We start from the raw sequence: 24388 nt of genomic DNA, 5'->3' as shown, positions 1-24388 counted from the left end.
GTCATGTGGGAATTCACGGAGCCTCACCCGGGGGCCCACACCCTGGTTATGAGGTTCTTGAAAGGTGTACGTTGTCTCGGACAGGTCTCCATACCTATTGCGCACACATGGGCTTGGAGCTGGTTTGAAGGCACTGTGTGTGGCCCCCTTGAGCATCTGGAATTGCTGGATCTGAAGATCCTCCTCTACAAAACCTCCCTGCTCATGACTTTGGCCTCGGCTAAACGTGTTGGGGACCTGCGTGTTATCTGGTATCCTATTCGCCCCAGGCGACTGTAAGGTGACGTTGCATCCAAATGCGGCCACCGCCCCGAAAGTAATGGCTATGTCCTACAGGTCCTTAGCTTTTGAGCTATTTCCCTTTATCACCGCCTCTTGGGCTTTGTTTAAAGGGTTGACTATAGGATAGATTTGTGCTGCGGCGAGTTGGGCGTCACCACACACTTTTGTGAGGTTTTATTGCTAGGATGTCACTGCTACCAGTGTAGCCCACAGGGTGCTTACGGCTGGGACAGGGGAAAGTCACTAGGCAGCGCGCCGTGTGCGCAGTACCCAGACTGCCACATTTGGCGGGGTCAGGTCTTGGTGGTCTACCATGGGCTGTTTTCATTTAGTATCTGTTGGGGTCGGCTTGGGGCGTGATCATATTCCCCGCATAGTATGTTGTACCGAAGTTGATGTAATGTCTGACTATAACTTCTGTTCCCTTAAGGAGGGAAATAAGGTACAACACCGGTTTGGCCCCGCGTCGCCTGTTCCTGGGCTCGGTGAAGAGCGGTATTCAATTTAAGAAATTAATCCAAGCTTCAAGCTTGTCTTCTGTGGATGGCGGGGCTTCCAGCAAAGCACATATTTCATTGGGCTTGTCAGGTGTGATTGTAGATCTTTCAACAGAAGTCACGAGAGTGCGACTCACCGTAGCTTGTTGTACCTTTTTTCCTTCCTTCAGGGAACAGTAGTTACAGTCATAACGTTACGTTCTCTCATTATTAATCCTCTGGCTACCTTAAATTTTTAGGCTATTAAAATAACTTTTTGAGATGGAATTCTGTTACATTCATTGTTTCATCGTGAGAAAGCATGCATAAAACGATGAAGCGTAGCCTTCAGTCATATTCATAGAATGGAGAGAGAGAGAAGGGATTATAGGTTACTTTTACATGTAGACAAGATAGTTGAGGAGTATCTGAGAGAGAGCGAGATTGACTTGTCATTTTGCTTTGGTGGCGCCAGTCAAACCATTGTCGGTCACATCACGATGTCATCACCATCGACAATGGCTGTCAATCATCTTCTATAGACGATGCTATCGTAATATTGCCCAACCCTAGTGTGACTGCCAAGACTGTGATCTATTAATTTGTATGGACTCTTGATTTCCCTCTGCCTGTCATCAAAGCATTTAATCAACTTCATAGTGGTGACAGAATTACAAACAACATGAAGTTATTGAGGAATCTGTGGTAAAACATAATAGACACTGAACCAATATTAGTTGCTTTTCCCAACTACTCCACTATAACTTGGACCCTTGATATTTACAGTGCTTGACTTGGATTGAAATGGGTGCCAGTACTCATTTTGGATGCCGGTACAGTTTTTTATATTTAGATGCAGGAGCTCCACAATACTTTTGAGCTAATATTTTATAAGCGGTGCATGAGCTCAAGCAGTAAAACATTTTGAGGTGGCGGTACACCGCTCTGGTAAGCTCCTGTCCAAGTCGAGCACTGGGTATTTAACGCTGCTTAAGCTTTCCATGTAAAACCAAAAGATCCAGATTTGATTCAGAATGTGACAGAAGTTGGCTTGCAAACTCATGTTTTGTACTTGTGTGCAGGCGCAAACAACCAGGCCATGATCCGTGTGTTGAGCCTGGGCTCCGCAGAGCGCACCCTGCTGAAGGGCTTCACTGGTGCAGTCACAGACCTGGCCTTCGCTCATTTGGACTCCACCCTGCTGGGATGTGTTGACGAGGCCGGCAACCTGGTCATCTGGCAGCTCACCTGCCACAGCAGCAAGATCCAGTATCCTCTTCATTCTACCTACATTCTGCACAAGAATTACACTTCAGTTGGTCCCTTACTGCTTCATGTAACACTATACAGTTGAAGTCGGAAGTTTACATACACTTAGGTTGGAGTCATTTAAACTTGTTTTTCAACCACTCCACACATTTCTTGTTAACAAACTATAGTTTTGGCAAGTCTGTTAGGACATCTACTTTGTGCATGACACGAGTCATTTTTCCAACAATTGTTTACAGACAGATTATTTCACTTACAATTCACTTTCACAATTCCAGTGGGTCAGAAGTTTACATACACTTAGTTGACTGTGCCTTTAAACAGCTTGGAAAATTCCAGAAAATGATGTCATGGCTTTAGGAGCTTCTGATAGGCTAATTGACATCGTTTGAGTCAATTGGAGGTGTATCTTTGGATGTATTTCAAGGCCTACCTTCAAACTTAGTGCCTCTTTGCTTGACATCATGGGAAAATCCAAAGAAATCAGCCAAGACCAAAGAAAACAATTTGTAGACCTCCACAAGTCTGGTTCATCCTTGGGAGCAATTTCCAAACGCCTGAAGGTACCATGTTCATCTGTACAAACAATAGTATGCAAGTATAAACACCATGGGACCACGCAGCCATCATACCGCTCAGGAAGGAGACGCGTTCTGTCTCCTAGAGATGAACGTACTTTGGTGCGAAAAGTGCAAATCAATCCCAGAACCTTGTGAAGGAGGAAACGGGTACAAAAGTATCTATATCCACAGTAAAACGAGTCCTATATCGACATAACCTGAAAGGCTGCTCAGCAAGGAAGAAGCCACTGCTCCAAAACCGCCATTAAAAAAAGCCAGACTACGGTTTGCAACTGCACATGGGGACAAAGATCATACTTTTTGGAGAAATGTCCTCTGGTCTGATGAAACAAAAATAGAACTGTTTGGCCATAATGACCATTGTTATGTTTGGAGGGAAAAGGGGGTAGCTTGCAAGCCGAAGAACACCATCCCAACCGTGAAGCACGGGGGTGGCAGCATCATGCTGTGGGGGTGCTTTGTTGCAGGAGGGACTGGTGCACTTCACAAAATAGATGGCATCGTGAGGAAGGAAAATTATGTGGATATATTGAAGCAACATCTCAAGACATTAGTCAGGAAGTTAAAGCTTAGTCGCAAATGGGTCTTCCAAATGGACAATGACCCCAAGCATACTTCAAAAGTTGTGGCAAAATGGCTTAAGGACAACAAAGTCAATGTATTGGAGTGGCCATCACAAAGCCCTGACCTCAATCCTATAGAAAATCTGTGGGCAGAACTGAAAAGGCGTGTGCGAGGCCTACAAACCTGACTCAGTTGCACCCAGCTCTGTCAGGAGGAATGGGCCAAAATTCACCCAACTTATTGTGGGAAGCTTGTGGAAGGCTACCTGAAACGTTTGACCCAAATTAAACAATTTAAAGGCAATGCTACCAAATACTAATTGAGTGTATGTAAACTTCTGACCCACTGGGAATGTGATGAAAGAAAGAAATGCTGAAATAAATCACTCTCTACTATTATTCTGACATTTCACATAAAGTGGTGATCCTAACTGACCTAAGACAGGGAATTTGTACTTGGATTAAATGTCAGGAATTGTGAAAAACTGAGTTGAAATGTATTTGGCTAAGGTGTACGTAGATTTCCGACTTCAACTGTACATCTACCTTGTTTTGACCTTTTAAAAGTACATTGTGATGTGTGTACAGCAGTGGAGGCTGCTGAGGGGAGGACGGCTCATAATAATGGCTGGAAGGGAGCGAATGGAATGTCATCAAATGCATGGAAACCATGTGTTGGATGTATTTGATACCATTACACGAATTCCGCTCCAGCCATTACCACGAGCCCGTCCTCCCCAATTAAGGTGCCACCAACCTCCTGTGGTGTACAGCTGTGGTGTTACACACCTTAACCCACATGCTTGTCAGGGATCAAGTGGTTGTCCACGTCCGGAGGCCAGAAGACACGCCTCTGAACTCCAATAGGAGGTTGATCTGGTGTCCCTTCATCCTAGAGGACAATGAAGAGAACCCGGAGGATGCCAGCCAGACCCTGGCCCTGCTGCATGAAGACAGGGTATGTATGCCCTATTGGACACAATCAGACTTATTTATTTACCCATATCTCAGACAAACTCTACCTCCTCGTCCCTTTGTACTATTTTCTTCATCTTTTTATTTCACTCCCTCCCCTTTGCTGATTGTCTTGTCTTTTCTCCCCAGGCTGAGGTGTGGGATCTGGAGATCCTCCGCAGCAACAATAGCACCTGGCCAGTAGATGCCACTGACCTGAAGGATGGGGTTATAACCATAAAAGGACATACAGAGGTAGAGCATTTAAGTCATTTAGTAATCACATTGTCTGTTTCCAGTATGGAAAGCACTTATTTACAGGTTGATTTTTTGTGTGGAAATTGAGTTTGGGGTGTTTTTGTTTTTCTCCAGCGTATAAGTGAAGGTGCCCTGTCTCCGGATGGCACAGTCTTGGCCACAGCCAGTCATGATGGATATGTAAAGTTCTGGCAAATCTACATTGAAGGACAGGACCAGCCAAGGTAGATCTTTACTCAATATTACTCTATTTTATTCTATAAAATTGTATTCTTGAAAATTCCAGGTATTTCTTGTAATTCCTTTCCATCTGTATCTCTATGGTTACTTTTACTTTCCTTTGTGAAGTCCTCTCCCCGGCTTCTTTCACAGATGTCTGCATGAGTGGCAGCCCCACAATGGGAACCCCCTCTCCTGCCTGCTGTTCTGTGACAACCACAAGAAACAGGACCCAGAGTAAGTCCCTACTGTTCCCTTCTGCTGCTGTACGTCTTTAGCTGAACAGGTGTTGGGAGTATTTAGGGAATGTGACATTTGGGCGGTTCTGTTTATCACCGATTTTAAAATGTAATCTGATCAATAAAAAAAAAACTAAACATTTTGCGTTACACAGGATTACATAGACGCATGGATAGGTGCCATCTTTACAGCATTACCCAATGCAATCAGTGCAATCTTCTCTTAAGCACCCGTGAGAGATTGATTAGACCCCCCCCCCCCCCTTCTGCCTTTCTAGTGTTCCATTCTGGCGCTTTCTGATTACTGGAGCTGATCAGAACCAGGAGCTGAAGATGTGGTGCACAGTGTCATGGACCTGCCTGCAGACTATCAGGTCTAACTGTTTTACTTGTGTTTTTCACTGCTCTTTCATGCTTTGCAAGTTGTCTCATTCATACCTCTTTTACTGGACCTGTTTTAACGAGAGCCTATGTACATGTCCTCCAGGTTCTCTCCAGACCCGTTCAACTCCTCAGTCCTGCCCAGTCTGAAGGCCAGCCTGGACCTCTCTGCAGAATGCCTTATCCTCAGCGACGTACAGAGAAAGGTCAGAATAACATTGTGTCTTGCTGTTTCACTGTGATCTATCTACCGACTGTAATCCTTTTGGATATCAGGATGATGAGTGATGAACCCTGTTTTGTGTTGTCCCTCTAGGTGTTGTATGTGATGGAGTTGTTGCAGGACCAGGAGAAGGGCCATGCCAGCTTCACAGCCGTGTCCGAGTTCCTGCTCACACACCCTGTGCTCAGCTTTGGTGTTCAGGACGTCAGCCGCAGCCGCCTGCGCCACACAGAGGTCCTCCTCCCAGATGAGGAGAGCGAGAATATGACTGCAGGTTGGCTTCACCTTCTTGTATCCACATTACCACTACTACCTGATATAATGATGGGCTGGTCTGACCCTGTATTATCATGGGTATAATTTTGTTTTATAATGGCTTTTTCTTCCTGTTATCTCTAGAGGGTAACCAGGGCCCAATGGAATCCAGAGCTGGGATCCAAATCAAGCTATACTGTGTCCACACAAAGTGAGTGTTCTCATTCAGGTCCAATTATTACCATATTTACACAGAGGTCTGCGTTGAAATTATGTGACCATATAATCAGTTTTTAGTATCCCATTTCATACACCCATAGGAGTGTTTTGATGTATTCTTCTGTCCACAGGTCCCTTCAAGACGTGCAGATCTGGTTCCAGCCAAACCTTGGGTCTGGCTCTTCCTTGTTTCTGCCTCACTCAGACTCAAACGATGGCTTTGGTGAGTTAAGAAAACCGTTGGTCGTCATAAACCAAAATGATCCTTTGCTCAGTTTTAAGAGAGATTTTAGAAACATTATCACAGATTTTCATGGATTAATCCGTCTTTGTGCTTTTCTAGGGTTTTCGGATCACTTGACAGACATGAGCGTGGAATGTTTGAGCTCTGACAAGGAGTCCGGATGCGGCTCCCAAAATGATCTCCGCAAGATTCCTGCCCTTCCTGCTCCCGCTGACTTCATGTCCCCCACTGGCGCCACCACTATGCCCAAGCTCATGACCCCTGACGCCTTTATGACCCCCAGTGCTTCAGTATGTCCTGTTCCAAATGCTCACTATTCCATCAAAATGCTAGCAAATATCCAAGAGAGGAATATTACTCCTGGATCTTGATTGTGCTTTTAATTTTTTTTCTGCCCTTCTCTCCCAGGTCCCAGCCTCCCCAGGCAGCAGTGCCAGCAGCCTGACAATAGTGACAGCCATGACCAGCAACTCTGACAGTGGGGCCAGGTAGGTCAACTTGAAGTGTGCATAAGAGGAGAGGAATTCATAATTGACTGAACAAGGAAAGATTGTGCTTTTATATACCTGACTCTAGTGATGTCAATGTCTGCAGGGGAGGAGAGGAGCTGAACCAGAACCTCAAGATGTCTGTGGAGAGCAGCAGCAGTAGCAGTCTGACTCTCAGTGCGAGCACCAGCAGCCCCAGGGCCAGCTCCATTCTCATCTCAGGCCTTGGGGACAACATGCCGGTAGGCCACACACTTGCATGGATGCTAGCACTCACAGCGCAGTCATTACACACGGTTAGAATGCAGAATGTGTGCCACAATTGGAGAGACTGAGGGGCCAAAGTAATGTTTGTCAACTTACAAGACCTCTCGTCCCACTCCATCGTATGTGACATCATCCTTACTCCTTGTTCCATTTTGGTCTTCCCTGCTGTCTCATAAAGATGTATCCTCTTCTACAAGAGACCACTCCTCATACGCTCATGTTCCCCCTCACCTACCCCCTCCGCCCTCTACAGGTGCTTCCCTCTCCAAACCCGCCCCTCTCGCTGGACCCACAGGTCATTGAGCCTATGCTGATTCAGCAGGCCTCTCCCACCCTGGCCCGCTCTCCAGACGTCATCTCATCTGCCTCCACGGCCATGTCCCAGGACATCCCTGAGATCGCCTCTGAGACGCTGCAGAGAGGCCTGGGGGTTGTGTCTGGAGCTGAATCCCGAGACCCTCTCCCAGCCCACCACACAGACAGCATGGCTTCTGCAGCCTCAGCCCTTCACCTCCTCTCACCACGGAACCGGAACAACTCAGGCCACCTGCCCCTGGAGCTGGGTGCTGGAGTAGGAGCAGTGGAGGCGGAGCAGAGGCTCAGTAACACTCCTTCACTACTGGAGAACGCCCTGTCACAGGAGAATGCTGCTGCAGCCGCCGCTGCCTCCTGCTCAGACAACAATACAAGCCACCCCTGGCCTGCAGCTCCCGACATCACACGGGAAACGCGCAACAGCCTGCGGGACAACGGCCTAGGAGACTGGTAAGACACACACACACACAGACACACACGCACTCTGACATAGGCATAGTGTCTTTACCTATGCATGCAACCTCAAGAGCACACACAGATCTGCTTTTTAGGTCTGAGTTTTAAATGGGATCTCTTTGTTGCTCTTAGCTCGAGGGAGGAAATGAAGGACAGACACATGTCCTCTCCATACCACAGACGCACCTACCACTTAACCCAGAATGACAGTCAGGACGCCAGTGCAGAACAGAGGTAAAATAGTCACACATCTCTGGAATTTCCCTGTAGTTGTCAATAACCCTGGTCCTGGAGGGATGAAGTATTTGCTGTGTTTTGGAAGTCAATGCTTGCTTGGTTAAAGTTTCCATTGAAAGGTAATCTTGATTCTTATTTAGATCATCCTAAACCTGTTATGATCTGTAGGGTTTTTTGTACCCATGCCTTAGTCTTGCTTATCACCGGCTACTGTGGGCACTTATACTCCTCCTCTTGCTTTGTTTTCCTGTCACACAGTGACCATGACGATGAGGGAGCCAGTCTAGCGTCGTCCTCAGGGAACTGTGGAGCCAGGTCGTCTCAAAGACTGCCAGTGAAGGAGTGGAAGAGTTCTCCCAGAGGCTCCCCTAAACTCAAGAGGAAGAGTAAAAAAGATGATGGGTGGGTGATAACATTCTGTGGTAACTGTCATGGTAAACATTCTCTGTCTAATGTCTTACTTCCATGTCTAATGGCCTCTTTGCCTTCTCTCTTTTTAGGGATGCATCTCATGCCTCTCATGTTTCTCATGCCTCTCAGTCCAGGCAGCCTGAGCATCATAATCATCAACATCAAGTAAGTGATTTTTATTTTATTTTATTTTATTTTATTTCACCTTTATTTAACCAGGTAAACCAGTTGAGAACAAGTTCTCATTTACAACTGCGACCTGGCCAAGATAAAGCAAAGCAGTGCGATAAAAACAACAACACAGAGTTACATATGGGGTAAAACAAAAATCAAAAAAAAAATATACAACAGAAATACAATTAAAATACAGTGTGCAAATTTAGCAAGTTATGGAGGTAAGGCAATAAAATAGGCTATAGTGCAAAATAATTACAATTTAGTATTAACACTGGAATGATGTGCAAGAGATGATGTGCAAATAGAGATACTGGGGTACAGATGAGCAAAATAAATAACAATATAGGGATGAGGTAGTTGGGCGGGCTAATTTCAGATGGGCTGTGTACAGGTGCAGTGATCGGTAAGGTGCTCTGACAACTGATGCTTAAAGTTAGTGAGGGAGATAAGTGTCTCCAGCTTCAGAGATTTTTGCAATTTGTTCCAGTCATTGGCAGCAGAGAACTGGAAGGAATTGCGGCCAAAGGAGGTGTTGGCTTTGGGGATGACCAGTGAGATATACCCGCTGGAGCGCAGACTACGGGTGGGTGTTGCTATGGTGACCAATGAGCTAAGATAAGGCGGGGATTTGCCTAGCAGTGATTTATAGATGGCCTGGAGCCAGTGGGTTTGGCGACGAATATGTAGTGAGGACCAGCCAACAAGAGCGTACAGGTCACAGTGGTGGGTATTATATGGGGCTTTGGAGACAAAACGGATGGCACTGTGATAGACAACATCCAATTTGCTGAGTAGAGTGTTGGAGGCTATTTTGTAAATGACATCGCCGAAGTCGAGGATCGGTAGGATAGTCAGTTTTTTACGAGGGCATGTTTGGCAGCATGAGTGAAGGAGGCTTTGTTGCGAAATAGGAAACCGATTCTAGATTTAACTTTGGATTGGAGATTCTTAATGTGAGTCTGGAAGGAGAGTTTACAGTCTAACCAGACACCTAGATATTTGTAGTTGTCCACGTACTCTAGGTCAGACCCGTCTAGAGTAGTGATTCTAGTCGGGTGGGCGGGTGCAAGCAGCGTTCGGTTGAAGAGCATGCATTTTGTTTTACTAGTGTTTAAGAGCAGTTGGAGGCTACTGAAGGAGTGTTGTATGGAATTGAAGCTCGTTTGGAGGTTTGTTAACACAGTGTCCAATGAAGGGCCAGATGTATACAAAAATGGTGTCGTCTGCGTAGAGGTGGATCTGAGAGTCACCAGCAGCAAGAGCGACGTCATTGATATACACAGAGAAAAGAGTTGGCCCAAGAATTGAACCCTGTGGCACCCCCATAGACTGCCATAGGTCCAGACAACAGGCCCTCCGATTTGACACATTGAACTCTATCTGAGAAGTAGTTGGTGAACCAGGCGAGGCAGTCATTTGGGAAACCAAGGCTATTTAGTCTGCCAATAAGAATGCGGTGGTTGACAGAGTCGAAAGCCTTGGCCAGGTCAATGAAAACGGCTGCACAGTACTGTCTATTATCGATCGCGGTTATAATATCATTTAGGACCTTGAGCGTGGCTGAACTGCACCCATGACCAGCTCGGAAACCGGATTGCATAGCGGAGAAGGTACGGTGGGATTCGAAATGGTTGGTGATTTGTTTGTTGACTTGGCTTTCAAAAACTTTTGAAAGGCAGGGCAGGATGGATATGGGTCTGTAACAGTTTGGGTCTAGAGTGTCACCCCCTTTGAAGAGGGGGATGACCGCGGCAGCTTTCCAATCTCTGGGGATCTCAGACGTTACGAAAGAGAGGTTGAACAGGCTAGTAATAGGGGTTGCGACAATTTCGGCGGCTAGTTTTAGAAAGAAAGGGTCCAGATTGTCTAGTCCAGATGATTTGTAGGGGTCCAGATTTTGCAGCTCTTTTAGAACATCAGCTGTCTGGATTTGTGTGAAGGAGAAGCGGGGGGGGGCATGGGCAAGTTGCAGCGGAGGGTGCAGAGCTGGTGGCCGGGGTAGTGGTAGCCAGGTGGAAAGCATGGCCAGCCGTAGCAAAATGCTTGTTGAAATTCTCGATTATTGTAGATTTATCGGTGGTGATAGTGTTTCCTAGCCTCAGTGCAGTGGGCAGCTGGGAGGAAGTACTCTTATTTTCCATGGACTTTACAGTGTCCCAAAACTTTTTGGAGTTAGTGCTACAGGATGCAAATTTCTGTTTGAAAAAGTTAGCCTTTGCTTTCCTAACTGCTTGTGTATATTGGTTCCTAACTTCCCTGAAAAGTTGCATATCACGGGGGCTATTTGATGCTAATGCAGTACGCCACAGGATGTTTTTGTGCTGGTCAAGGGCAGTCAAGTCTGAGGAGAACCAGGGGCTATATCTGTTCTTAGTTCTGTATTTTTTTAATGGGGCATGTCTATTTAAGATTGAGAGGAAATTACTTTTAAAGAACAACCAGGCATCCTCTACTGACTGAATGAGATCTATATCCATCCAGGATACCTGGGCCAGGTCAATTAGGAAGGCCTGCTCGCTGAAGTGTTTTTGGGAGCGTTTGACAGTGATGAGGGGTGGTCGTTTGACCGCGGACCCGTTACGGACGCAGGCAATAAGGCAGTGATCGCTGAGATCCTGGTTGAAGACAGCGGAGGTGTATTTAGAGGGTAAGTTAGTCAGGATGATATCTATGAGGGTACCCATGTTTACGGATTTAGGGTTGTACCTGGTAGGTTCGTTGATAATTTGCGTGAGGTTGAGGGCATCTAGCTTGGATTGTAGGATGGCTGGGGTATTAAGCATATCCCAATTTAGGTCACCAAGCAGTACGAACTCTGAGGATAGATGGGGGGCAATCAATTCACATATGGTGTCCAGGGCACAGCTGGGGGCTGAGGGGGGTCTGTAGCAAGCGGCAACAGTGAGAGATTTATTTCTGGAAAGGTGGATTTTCAGAAGTAAAAGCTCAAACTGTTTGGGCACAGACCTGGATAGTATGATGGAGCTCTGCAGGCTATCTCTACAGTAGATTGCAACTCCACCCCCTTTGGCAGTTCTATCTAGACGGAAAATGTTATAGTTGGGGATGGACATTTCAGAATTTTTGGTGGCCTTCCTAAGCCAGGATTCAGACACTGCTAGAACATCAGGGTTGGCGGAGTGTGCTAACGCAGTGAATACAGTAATCCCTCGTTTATCGCGGGGGTTACGTTCCGAAAATGACCCGCGATAAGTGAAATCCGCGAAATAGAAAACTTTTTTTTTTTACAATTAGCAACTATTACATGTATACAAATACAGTGACTCACGTGTAGGCCGTTTCACTGCTCTTCAGACTGGGCCGCTGCATCCTGACTGCGCTCTGCAGTGTTCTCTTCTTCTGAAGCCCGCGGTGCAGGTGTGTTTGTTCGGGAGAAGAACATAGTGATAGGCAGCTGTTGTCGCTCTTTTTTCTTCTTTGCAAAAAGATCCTTGTACACCGACATGCCACCATCGATTACGTTGGAGAACTGTAATGAACGGCTCATCAAAGGGTCCCATTCCTCAGCTACTCGCTTAAGTTCAGTGGCCATTCGCACCATGGTTGCTAAGCGACCAAGCGTTAGTCCTTCCTCCTCATCTCTCTTGTCCTCTTCTCCCTCTTCTCTTTCATCGTCGCTTTGTGGCTTTGTCATTTACCTTCCCTTAGCATGTCCAGAAGTTTAACTTTATCTGAGATAGGTAGCATCTTCCGCCGTTTGGGCCCATCCGCAGGTGCTTTTGTCGGTCCAGGCCGTTTCGTCGACATTATGGGTTTAGGAGATGTTCGAAATTACAAGATAATTTGGCCAACTTAATGTAAATTTGCCAAGCTGTTTTATGTACGTACACATAACTGCACGAGACGACAAAATGATAGCACAATTCGTAGCATGTTTTGATACAAGAAGCGGGAGTGAGTTTTTAGCGAATCAGAATGCAGAGCACAATGCACCAAAAAAAAAAAAAATGCATTATGAAAATCCGCGAAATAGCGAATCCGCGATAAGTGAACCGCGAAGTGGCGAGGGATCACTGTAACTCAAATTTAGGAAGGAGGCTTCTGATATTTATGTGCAGAAAACCAAGACTTTTACGGTTACAGAAGTCAACAAATGATAGCTCCTGGGGAGTAGGAGTGATACTGGGGGCTGCAGGGCCTGGGTTAGCCTCTACATCACCAGAGGAACAGAGGAGGACTAGAATAAGGATACGACTAAAGGCTTTAAGAACTGGTCTTCTAGTGCGTTGGGTACATAGAATAAAGGGGGCAGATTTCCGGGCGTTGTAGAATAGATTCAGGGCATTATGTACAGAAAAGGATATGGAAGGATATGAGTACAGTTCAGGTAATCCTAAGTGTTGGGTAACAATGAAAGAGATAGCGTCATTGGAGGCATCGATTGAGCCGGTCTCGGCGTGTATGGGGGGAGGAACAAAGGAACTATATGAGACAGTTTGAGAGGGACTAGGGGTTCTACATTGAAATTGTATAATAAGAACTAACCCAAACAGCAATAGGCAAGGCATAATTGACATGGGAGAGAGGCATAAAGCAGTCACGTGTTATTAGAGAACATGGCTCCACGATATGATTCACCGTTACTTTTTATCTTTAAGTTGTGATTATGATACTGTCATCAGGATGTTTCCATTATACATCAATTTTCAGCAATACCATTTGTTCCCTGATAATTAGATTATACAGTATACCTGGTTTGCTTAGACACCATGGTCTTCTGAACATCCCTCTCTGTGATCTGATCTGACCTGTAGCAGATGAACCCTGAGATGCAGGAAGAGCTGCTGATGCTGCTGCGTAACCAGCAGAGGGAACTAGCGGATCTCCGTCAGAGTCAGCTGGAGCTGCTGCAGAGAGTGACGGGCCACATGGACGCTGTGCAGAGCTCTGTCATAGCCCATGTAGAGCACGTCATGGTCAGCCAGCAGGAGCACGAACGTATCCTTACAACTGGGACATGTCACAAATTACAATCAGTGCCAACTCCAAGACCTCCCTCTGTAGTGGTACCATTGAAAATTATTTAGTTTGGTATGATCACTGCGATATACACTGAAATATACGCCAAAAGTATGTGGACACTCCTTCAAATTAGATGATTCGGCTATTTCAGCCACACCCGTTGCTGACAGGTGTATAAAATCAAGCACACAGCCATGCAATCTCCATAGACAAACGTACTGAAGAGCTCAGTGAAATCTTAACACTACAGCAAACAATGACATTCTAGACAATTCTGTGCTTCCAACTTTGTGGAAACAGTTTGGGGTAGGCCCTTTCCTGTTTCAGCATGACAATGCCCCCGTGCACAAAGCGAGGTACATACAGAAATTGTTTGTTTAGATCGGTGTAGAAGAACTTGATTGGCCTGCACAGAGCCCTGACCTCAACCCCATCGAACACCTTTGGGATGAATTGGATCGCCGACTGCGAGCCAGGCCTAATCGCCCAACATCAGTGCCCGACCTCACTATTGCTCTTGTGGCTGAATGGACGCAAGTCCCCGCAGCAATATTCCAACATCTAGTGTAAAGCCTTCCCAGAAGAGTGGAGGCTGTTATAGCGGCAAAGGGGGGACCAACTCCATATTAATGCCCATGATTTTGGAATGAGATATTCGACAAGAAGGTGTCCACATACCTTTGGCCAAATATTGTAAAGGGCAGTGTTTTGAATGCAGGTATTGTAGTTTAAATGGATAAAAATTCACATGAATAAAGATGCTTTTCACATCTAGAAAGGTGCCTAATTAAAGCTGCAATATGTAACTTCTCAGGCGATCTGACCCAAATCAAATTTTATTTGCCTCATGCGCCGAATACAACAGGTGTAGACATTACCGTGAAATGCTTACTTACAGCCCTTAACCAACAATGCATTTATTTTTTAATAAAAAAGTAAAATAAAACAACAACAAAAAGTGTAATTAAAGAGCAGAAGTAAAATAAAATAACGTACTGGACAAAGATGTTTTCTTTAACGAGTCAGACGAAAATTATTTTCTTAAGACACCCGACAAGGCCCAAATCCCCGTCATTCGCATGAGAGAGAGACCGAGATACCGGGGACGTAGGTCGGGGTGCTTTGTAAGGATCCGACGGCGAGTGGGTAATCTGCATCTACCATCAGTCCTATTAGCCAACGTACAATCATTGGATAACAAAATAGACGAACTACGATCACAGATATCCTACCAACGGGACATTAAAAACGAGCTTATGTTTCACTGAGTTGTGGCTAAATGACGAAATGGATAACATACAGCTGGCGGGATATACGCTACATCGTCAAGATGGAACAGCTGCCTCCGGTAAGACGAGGGGTGTATATTTCTAAACAACAGCTGGTGCGCGATGTCTCATAAACTGTAGACCACACTATTTACCAAGAGAGTTTTTTTCTATATTTTTCGTAGCTGTCTATTTACCACCACAAATCGATGCTGGCAATAAGACCGCACTCAATGAGCTGTATAAGGCCATAAGCAAATAGGAAAACGCTAATCCAGAGGTGGCGCTCCTAGTGGCCGAGGACTTTAATGCAGGGAAACTTAAATCAGTTTGACCTAATTTCTACCAACATGTTAAATGTGCAACCGGAGGGAAAAAAACTCTAGACCACCTTTACTTCACACACAGACGCGTACAAAGCTCTCCCTCGCCCAAATCTGACCATAACTCTATCCTCCTGATTCCTGCTTACAAGTAAAAACTAAAGCATGAAGCACCAGTGACTCGGTCAATAAAGAAGTGGTCAGATGACACAGATGCTACGCTACACGACTGTTTTGCTAGCAGAGACTGGAATATGATCCGAGATTCTTCCGATGGCATTGAGGAGGACACCACATCAGACACTGGCTTCATCAATAAGTGCATCAATGACGTCGTCCCCACAGTGACCGTACGTACATACGCCAACCAGAAGCCATGGATTAAAGGCAACATCCGCACTGAGCTAAAGGGTAGAGCTGCCGCTTTCAAGGAGCGGCACTCTAACCCGGACGCTTATAAGAAATTCTGCTATGCCCTCCGACGAACCAACAAACAGGCAAAGCTTGTCGGATGTGGCAGGGCATGCAAACTATTACGGACTACAAAGGGAAGCACAGCCGCGAGCTGCCAAGTGACACGAGCGTACCAGACGAGCTAAATTACTTCTATGCTCGTTTTGAGGCAAGCAACACTGAAGCATGCATGAGAGCATCAGCTGTTCCGGACGACCGTGTGATCACGCTTTAAACAGGTCAACATTCACAAGGCCGCAGGGCCAGACGGATTACCAGAAGGTGTACGCCGAGCATGCGCTGACCAACTGGCAAGTGTCTTCACTGACATTTTCAACTTGTCCCTGACTTAGTCTGTAATACAAACATGTTTCAAGCAGACAACCATAGTCCCTGTGCCCAAGAACACTAAGGTTAACCTGCCTAAATGACTACAGACCCGTAGCACTGACGTCTATAGCTATGAAGTGCTTTGAAAGGCTGGTCATGGCTCACATCAACACCATTATCCCAGAAACCTTAGACCCACTCCAATTTGCATACCGCCCCAGCAGATCCACAGATGATGCAATCTCAATTGCACTCCACACTGCCCTTTCCCACCTGAACAAAAGGAACACCTACGTGAGAATGCTATTCATTGACTACAGCTCAGCGTTCAACACCATAGTGCCCTAAAAGCTCATCACTAAGCTAAGTACCCTGGGACTAAACACCTCTGCAACTGGATCCTGGACTTCCTGACGGGCCGCCACCAGGTGGTTAGGGTAGGCAACAGCATCTGCCACGCTGATCCTCAACACGGGGGCCCCTCAGGGGTGCGTGCTCAGTCCCCTCCTGACAACGATCAGGCAGCATATAGGGAGGAGGTCAGAGACCTGGCCGTATGGTACCAGGATAACAAACTCTCCCTCAACGTGATCAAGACAAAGGAGATGATTGTGGACTACAGGAAAAGGAGGACCGAGCGCGCCCCCATTCTCATTGACGGGGCTGTAGAGGAGCAGGTTGAGAGCTTCAAGTTCCTTGGTGTCCACATCGCCAACAAACTATCATGGACCAAACACACCAAGACTGCAGTGAAGAGGGCATGACAAAGCCTATTCCATTTACATTTACATTTACGTCATTTAGCAGACGCTCTTATCCAGAGCGACTTACAGTTAGTGAATACATATATATATATATATATATATATATATATATATATATATATATATATATATATATATATATATATATATATACTGGCCCCCCGTGGGAATCGAACCCACAACCCTGGCGTTGCAAACGCCATGCTCTATCAACTGAGCTACATCCCTGCCGGCCATTCCCTCCCCTACCCTGGACGACGCTGGGCCAATTGTGCGCCGCCCATGAGTCTCCCGGTCGCGGCCGGTTGCGACAGAGCCTGGATTCGAACCAGGATCTCTAGTAGCACAGTTAGCACTGCGATGCAGTGCCTTAGACCACTGCGCCACTCAGGAGACTGGAGACAGTACACTTCCTTCCTTTTTCCTATTCCCCCTCAGGAGACTGAAAAGATTTGGCATGGGTCCTCAGATTCTCTAATAATTATACAGCTGCACCATCGAGAGCATCCTGACTGGTTGCATCACTGCCTGGCATGGCAGCTGATCGGCCTCCGACCGCAAGGCACTACAGAGGGAGTGCGTACGGCCCAGTACATCACTGTGGCCAAACTTCCTGACATCCAGGACCTCTATACCAAGTGGTGTCAGAGGAAGACCCTAAAAATGGTCAAAGACTCCAGCCACCCTAGTCATAGACTGTTCTCTCTGCTACCGCACGGCAAGTGGTACCGGAGCGCAAAAGTCTAGGTCCAAAAGGCTTCTCAACAGCTTCTACCCCCAAGCCATAAGACTCCTGAACAGCTAATCAAATGGCTACCCAGACTATTTGCATTGTCCCACCCCACCTCCTCTTTTACGCTGCTGCTACTCTGTTTATTATCTATGCATAGTCACTTTAAATCTACTTACATGTACATATTACCTCAATAACCTCGACTAACCTGTGCCCCCGCACATTGACTCTGTACCGGTACCGCCTGTATATAGCCTCCCTACTGTTATTTTATTTTACTGCTGCTCTTTAAGTATTTATTTTTTACTTGACACTAATTTTTCTTAACTGCATTGTTGGTTAAGGGCTTGTAAGTAAGCATTTCACTGTAAGGTTTACACCTGTTGTATTTCGCGCGTGACAAATACAATTTTATTTGCATATTGTATCTTTAAGGCCATAGTTTTGTTGCAGAAGCACATCCTCATCAACCCACCACACAAGTTGCTCTGTGTTTGATCCTTGACCCGGCATTGATTCTCAGAGAGGAGAATGGAGAGAATCCTAGCTGAGGGACACAACCGTAACCAGCAACTCCAGGAGCATCTCTCCCAGCAGCTGGCTCAAACTCTCAACAACACCCTGTGTAACCGTCTGGACAAGACTCTCCGAGAGGAGATGAAGAAGACCGTTCCTCCCAGTCAGTACACTTCCTTCCTTTTTCCTAACTTATTTGATAGTTTTTATCAAATAAAGTGTTTAACTGTGTATAATCAATGTGAGGTAAATGTTTGGCCTTGCTACTTCACAGCTATCATCAAGAGTCTGGAGCCTGTTACTGCCCAGATGAGTAACACCATCGCTGCTAAGCTGACAGCTGTGGAGGCAGCACTGAAGGAGAATGTTAGCAAAGTCGTCAAGTCAAAGGTTAGTGGCAACAAATTCAGATCATTGTCTCTAGACCAGTGTTTCCCAAAGACCCGATGTGGTGTTGCCTGATTTGAAAATGGGGTTGCGAGAGAAACTCTGGGGAAGAAAAAAATATGCGCTGCTTAGTTCATAGAACCACGTCACGTGACTTACCTTCGATATTCACTTATAGCAGTTGTGACAGCGGTTTCGGTTTTCTTCCTACAAATGTGGCTCAACGTTTTTAACAATGGGGGCTATAAGCTATTATGACCCCATTTTCTGAAGGCTAAGACACGCACATGTTTTATCTTTCCCTCTACAATACTCACAAGCCCTGCAGGAGTTGTTAGAACAGAGTGGACAGGACCATGCGCCAAATGACTGGGGAGAGGAAAGAACATCATCATTGAAAGCAATGATGTTATTTTCTACACAAAAGATCATACGCAATTATTGCCTGATCTTCCTTGATGTTTTCCTAAACTTTCCAATACCTTTCTGATGCATTTCAGTCACTTCAAACCAAGGGTTGTAACCTGTTCAGGAACAGAACCGAAAAGAACGAAAGTGATCTATACCTCCGTTATTTAATAATGTTATTTTACGTTCCAGGCTTATTATTATTATTTTTTTAATCGGAACAAATCGTCTATGCAAATCTTTGCCTGTGTGTAGGCTACGTGCCCCTCCCCTCTGAAGCATAGGTTACTGTAGCGTACTGACAACGTTACTAACGTAATTCAGAAATTAGGGAGAGATGCTTAATTAGAGAAGAATGGATTGACTTTTTAAATGATAGTTAAGGATACTATAATTATCATGTTTCACATTTGATTTATTACCTACAAAAGGGTAAGACGTGTTTTAATTCTTGTGCTACTCTGAAAACACAAGCTTGTTAGCTTGCTAGCTAACGTTGGCTCAGGTCCAACGTTAAACCAACTCGGAAGTTCAAAGACAATCAAAGTTCCTCCATAGAAGCCACTCCTTGTAGGTATACAGTGGCTTGTGAAAGTATTGCCTTAGAATTTTGAATTAAAATTGATTTTTGGGGGGTTTGTATCATTTGATTTACACAACATGCCTACCACTTTGAAGATGCTAAATATTTTTTTGTGTCAAATCAAATTGTATTTGTCACATGCGTGAAATACAACAGGTGTAGACCTTACAGTGAAATGCTTACTTACAAGCCCTTAACCAACAATGCGGTTTTAAGAAAGAATACCAAAAACAATCACAAAAAATACAATATAAAATAATACAAAATAAAAGTAACAAATAATTAAAGCGCCGCAGGAAAAATAACAATAGCGAGGCTATATACAGGGGGTACCGGTACCGACTCAATGTGCGGGGGCACCAGTTAGTCGAGGTAATTGGGGTAATATGTACATGTAGGTAGAGTTATTAAAGTGACTATGCATAGATAATAAACAGCGTAGCAGCAGCGTAAAAGAGGGGTGGGGAGGGAATGCAAATAGTCTGGGTAGCCATTTGATTAGATGTTCAGGAGTCTTATGGTTTGGGGGTAGAAGCTGTTTAGAAGCCTCTTGGACCTAGACTTGGCGCTCCGGTACCGCTTGCCGTGCGGTAGCAGAGAGAACGGTCTATGGCTAGGGTGGCTGGAGTCTTTGACCATTTTTAGGGCCTTGCTCTGACACTGCCTGGTATAGAGGTCCTGGATGGCAGGAAGCTTGGCCCCAGTGATGTACTTGGCCGTACGCACTACCCTCTGTAGTGCCTTGCGGTCAGAGGCCGAGCAGTTGCCATACCAAGCAGTGATGCAACCAGTCAGGATGCTCTCGATGGTGCAGCTGTAGAATCTTTTGAGGACCTGAGGACCCATGCCAAATATTTTCAGTCTCCTTAGGTGGAATAGGTTTTGTCGTGCCCTCTTCACGACTGTCTTGGTGTGCTTTGACCATGTTAGTTTGTTGGTGATGTGGACACCAAGGAACATGAAGCTCTCAACCTGCTCCACTACAGCCCCGTCTATGAAAATGGGGAGTGCTCGGCCCTCTTTTTTTTCCCCTGTAGTCCACAATCATCTCCTTTGTCTTGATCACGTTGAGGGAGAGGTTGTTGTCCTGACACTACACGGCCAGGTCTCTGACCTCCTTCCTATAGGCTGTCTCGTCGTTGTCGGTGATCAGGCCTACCACTGTTGTGTCATTGGCAAACTTAATGATGGTGTTGGAGTCGTGCCTGGCCATGCAGTCATGAGTGAACAGGGAGTACAGGAGGGGACTGAGCAAGCACCCCTGAGGGGCCCCCGTTACCTACCCTTACCACCCGGGGGCGGCCCGTCAGGAAGTCCAGGATCCAGTTGCAGAAGGTGTTTAGTCCCAGGGTCCTTTTTCATGGTGCTGCTGGCTTGGTGGTGCCCCTTGCTTAGTGGTGTTGCAGACTCTGGGGCCTTTCAGAACAGGTGTGTGTATATATACTGAGATCATGTGACACTTAGATTGCACACAGGTGGACTTTATTTAACTAATATGTGACTTCTGAAGGTAATTGGTTGCACCAGATCTTATTTAGCAAAGGGGGTGAATAAAATGCACACACCACTTTTCCGTGATTTGTTTTTCATTTCACGTCACCAATTTGGACTGTTTTGTGTATGTCCATTTACATGAAATCCAAATAAAAATCCATTTAAATTACAGGTTGTAATGCAACAAAATAGGAAAAACGCCAAGGGGGGATATGAATACTTTTGCAAGGCACTGTAATTCTGTGGGCATAATTCAGATAATGCATGTCATAACAAGATATCCAGCGTTTCAAGGCAAGCTTCCTCATTCTCACTTGCTCTCGCCTCACTCTCAAAATTTAAGTTGCATCTCGCGCCCTACACTGTGACTGGCAGCACAGTGTGTTTGTCTTTCATTATGATTAAAACATGCTGTTACGGCAAAATACAATTTGCTCTTAACGACTTTCCTATACAGATTAAGTCGCTTACCCGCTTCACAGCAAGCTGATCTATCTGCACTGATTGGTGAAGTAATTGAATGTTGAGCTAAATGTGTAAAAAAAATAGTATATTTCAGAGGTTTTAAAAGGAATTATTTTAACTGGTACTTTTGGTTCGAACCAGTTCAAAACGTTATTTTGCTAGTCGGAACAGTGGAACGAAACAAACAAAGTAATGGTTCTGTTCGTAACGAAACGATTGGAAAATAATTTAGGTTCCAACCCCTGCTTCTCAAACTATACTTCCTTCAGATTTAATTTGAAATACTCTCAAAAATATTGTCGGACTGATTTGTAATTGTTATGATGAGTTTCTGGTATTGAGAAGTTCAGAATGCAAGAGAGTATGTTACACAGATGGAGATTGGTTTCAGTCATCATTTAATGGTCACTATTGGATTTAATGACAGGGGGTACGGACATAGCCTCCTGCCATCTGAATGACTTCTATACAAAATCTCTCATCTTATATAATGCCATTCCAATCTACTTTTATCCCACACAGTTGCTACTAACCAGCATTGAGTGTCACTCATCCACCACCATATCCACCTACTTGGTATAATGTGGCACCCTAGCCAGGCCATTCCATCACGCACCTATCCTCAGATTTGCAACAGGGGCCCCCAATCTATCTTGGCACACTGACCTTCTGTTCCTCACTCGTGACACCAATAACACATGATGTGTCCTTGTTCTCTGTCCACATACAGCTTCATACATTAATGAATATTGTGTCACAAATCATCATAACAGTAATATACTGTCATAGCCCGAAATTAAAAACATTGGCTGTTGATTACATCACTTTTTCACACAGTGGGGCTGCAAAAGATTTCTGATATCAAAATGGGGTTGTGGGACAAAGTTAAAAATGCCCTCTGCTCTAGAGCCTAGGTTGGTCATTGGATCAAAGGATGTAAAGTAATCTCATAGCTCACTTATTCACTCTTCAGTCAAAATGCACACATAACAATTACTTTATCCCTTTCTGTGCAGAACACCACAGATGCTATCGGCCGGGCAGCTGCCGAGGCAATGCAGGGGCCTATCCAGGCTGCCTACAAGGATGCGTTCCAGAGCATTGTGCTGCCTGTGTTTGAGAGGGGCTGCCAGTCTATGTTCCAGCAGATCAATGACAGCTTCAAGCAGGGCACCCATGAGTGTATGACAATCCTATTACTAACTGTTAACCCTCAGCATTTCAGGCTGTTTCTTCACTTTCACCCGAGAGCAAGGTTAAAGACGTAGCCTACTTTTTAACTTGCTGCATTTGTCATATGTCTATTTTAAGAAGAGCAGTGGGCTTTGTATGCATTGATAAACATTTGCTATATTAGTTTTTTCAGCTGATTTTTAAATTGTGCTAAACGCACATCTGAATATGCCTGACAGATCTTTCTGTGTCGTACTGAGGATGTTTGTTTGTTTTCCTCTGTAGATATCCAGCAACTGGAGACCCATGTGAAGAACAGGAAGCAGCATGAGCAGGAGGCACGGGACCCTATGATTGGCCAGCTGCAGCAGATGATTGACACGTTCCAGAATTCTACGGATCAGCTGGCCACCACCGTCACAGCAGGGGTCCGCTCTGAGGTCCAGCACCAGCTCCACATGACGGTGGGAAAGTAAGTCCGGCCAACAAAGCTTTTTATCTTTTTTATAAGTGATTGATCAGACATACCCAATAGATGCCTTAGCAAGCCGTTTGGGTTGCCATATTGAGTGGCTGTGTAATGGATTGGTTGAGTAGAAAAACAAACACCTTAATCCTGGGCTTAATTTCGATTTAACCACAAATTGTGCAAAGCAATTAATGACATAGTGCTTGAGTTTATATAGTTTCTTAGGTTGGACTGAATAACTTTTTGTAAGTGTTTTGGATCGTAAAAATGTGTTTTCAGGCATTTAGAGTGCATTCGGAAAGTATTCAGACCCCTTGACCTTTTCCACATTTTGTTAAATTACAGCCTTATTCTAAAATGGATTAAATAGTTTACCCCCCTCATCAATCTACACACAATACCCTTTCCAAACAAAAACAGGTTTGTAGACATTTTTGCAAATGTATTTTTAAAAAAACATGAAAATTATTATATTTACATAAGTATTCAGACCCTTTGCTCTGTACTTTTTTAACGCACCTTTGGCAGTGATTACAGCCTCAAATATTATTGGGTATGAAGCTTGACAGACCTATATTTGGGGAGTTTCTCTCATTCTTCTCTGCAGATCCTCTCAAGCTCGGTCAGGTTGGATAGGCAGCTATTTGCAGGTCTCTCCAGAGATGTTTGATCGGGTTCAAGTCAGGGCTCTGTCTGGGCCACTCAAGGACATTGAGACTTGTCCCGAAGCCACTCCTGCGTTGTCTTGGCTGTGTGCTTAGGGTCGTAGTCCTTTTGGAAGGTGAACCTTCGCCCCAGTCTGAGCGCTCTGGAGCAGGTTTTCATCAAGGATCTCTCTGTACTTTGCTACGTTAATCTTTCCCTCGATCCTGACTAGTCCCCCAGCCGCTGAAAAACGTACCCCCAGGATGATGCTGCCACCACTTTGCTTCACCGTAGGGATGGTGCCAGGTTTCCTTCAGACGTGACGTTTGGCATTCAGGCCAAATAGTTCAATCTTGGTTTCATCAGACCAGAGAATCTTGTTTCTCACGGTCTTAGAATCCTTTAGGTGCGTCTTGGCAAACTCCAAGCAGGCTGTCGTGCCTTTTACTGTGGAGTGGCTTCCGTCTGGCACTCTACCTTAAAGGCCTGATTGGTGGAGTGCTGCAGAGATGGTTGTCCTTCTGGAAGGTTGTCCCATCTCCATAGAGGAGCTCTGTCAGTGACCATCGGGTTCTTGGTCACATCCCTGAACAAGGCCCTTTTCCCCCGATTGCTCAGTTTGGCCGGGCAGCCAGCTCTACGAAGAGTCTTGGTGGTTCCAAACTTCTTCTGCTTTTAAGAATGATTGAGGCCACTGTGTTCTTGGACCTTCAATGCAGCAGAAATGTTTTGGTACCCTTCCCCATATCTATGCCTCGACACAATCCTGTCTTGGAGTTCTACGGACAATTCCTTCGACCTCATGGCTTGGTTTTTGCTCTGATATGCTGTGGGACCTTTATATAGACCGTTGTATGCCTTTCCAAATCATGTCCAATCA

General features: G+C 45.3%; 1 protein-coding gene across 2 annotated transcripts in view; it reads left to right on the top strand.

Annotated features, from left to right (window-relative positions):
- The window catches only part of edc4 (enhancer of mRNA decapping 4), a 52652-nt gene that overhangs the window by 17558 nt on the left and 10706 nt on the right, over positions 1 to 24388 (top strand). The window contains exons 5-26 of one of the 2 annotated variants that reach the window (XM_084171898.1): positions 1841 to 2027; positions 3982 to 4129; positions 4276 to 4380; positions 4498 to 4607; positions 4756 to 4839; positions 5120 to 5215; positions 5329 to 5428; positions 5539 to 5719; positions 5845 to 5911; positions 6051 to 6142; positions 6263 to 6453; positions 6572 to 6651; positions 6758 to 6893; positions 7172 to 7683; positions 7822 to 7923; positions 8185 to 8328; positions 8427 to 8502; positions 13290 to 13473; positions 17892 to 18047; positions 18159 to 18274; positions 22238 to 22403; positions 22680 to 22866. In XM_084171898.1, coding sequence (XP_084028024.1) covers positions 1841 to 2027; positions 3982 to 4129; positions 4276 to 4380; positions 4498 to 4607; positions 4756 to 4839; positions 5120 to 5215; positions 5329 to 5428; positions 5539 to 5719; positions 5845 to 5911; positions 6051 to 6142; positions 6263 to 6453; positions 6572 to 6651; positions 6758 to 6893; positions 7172 to 7683; positions 7822 to 7923; positions 8185 to 8328; positions 8427 to 8502; positions 13290 to 13473; positions 17892 to 18047; positions 18159 to 18274; positions 22238 to 22403; positions 22680 to 22866 — 3220 coding nt within the window. Of the gene's footprint in view, positions 1 to 1840; positions 2028 to 3981; positions 4130 to 4275; positions 4381 to 4497; positions 4608 to 4731; positions 4840 to 5119; positions 5216 to 5328; positions 5429 to 5538; positions 5720 to 5844; positions 5912 to 6050; positions 6143 to 6262; positions 6454 to 6571; positions 6652 to 6757; positions 6894 to 7171; positions 7684 to 7821; positions 7924 to 8184; positions 8329 to 8426; positions 8503 to 13289; positions 13474 to 17891; positions 18048 to 18158; positions 18275 to 22237; positions 22404 to 22679; positions 22867 to 24388 lie in introns of both variants that reach the window. The other variant, XM_084171897.1, reaches the window with a different exon arrangement.

Source organism: Coregonus lavaretus, assembly GCF_964263955.1.
Source record: "Coregonus lavaretus genome assembly, chromosome: 11".
In the NCBI taxonomy this organism is placed as follows: domain Eukaryota; kingdom Metazoa; phylum Chordata; class Actinopteri; order Salmoniformes; family Salmonidae; genus Coregonus; species Coregonus lavaretus.
Note: the sequence above shows the minus strand (reverse complement) of the source record. Positions and strands in the feature narration are given on the sequence as shown.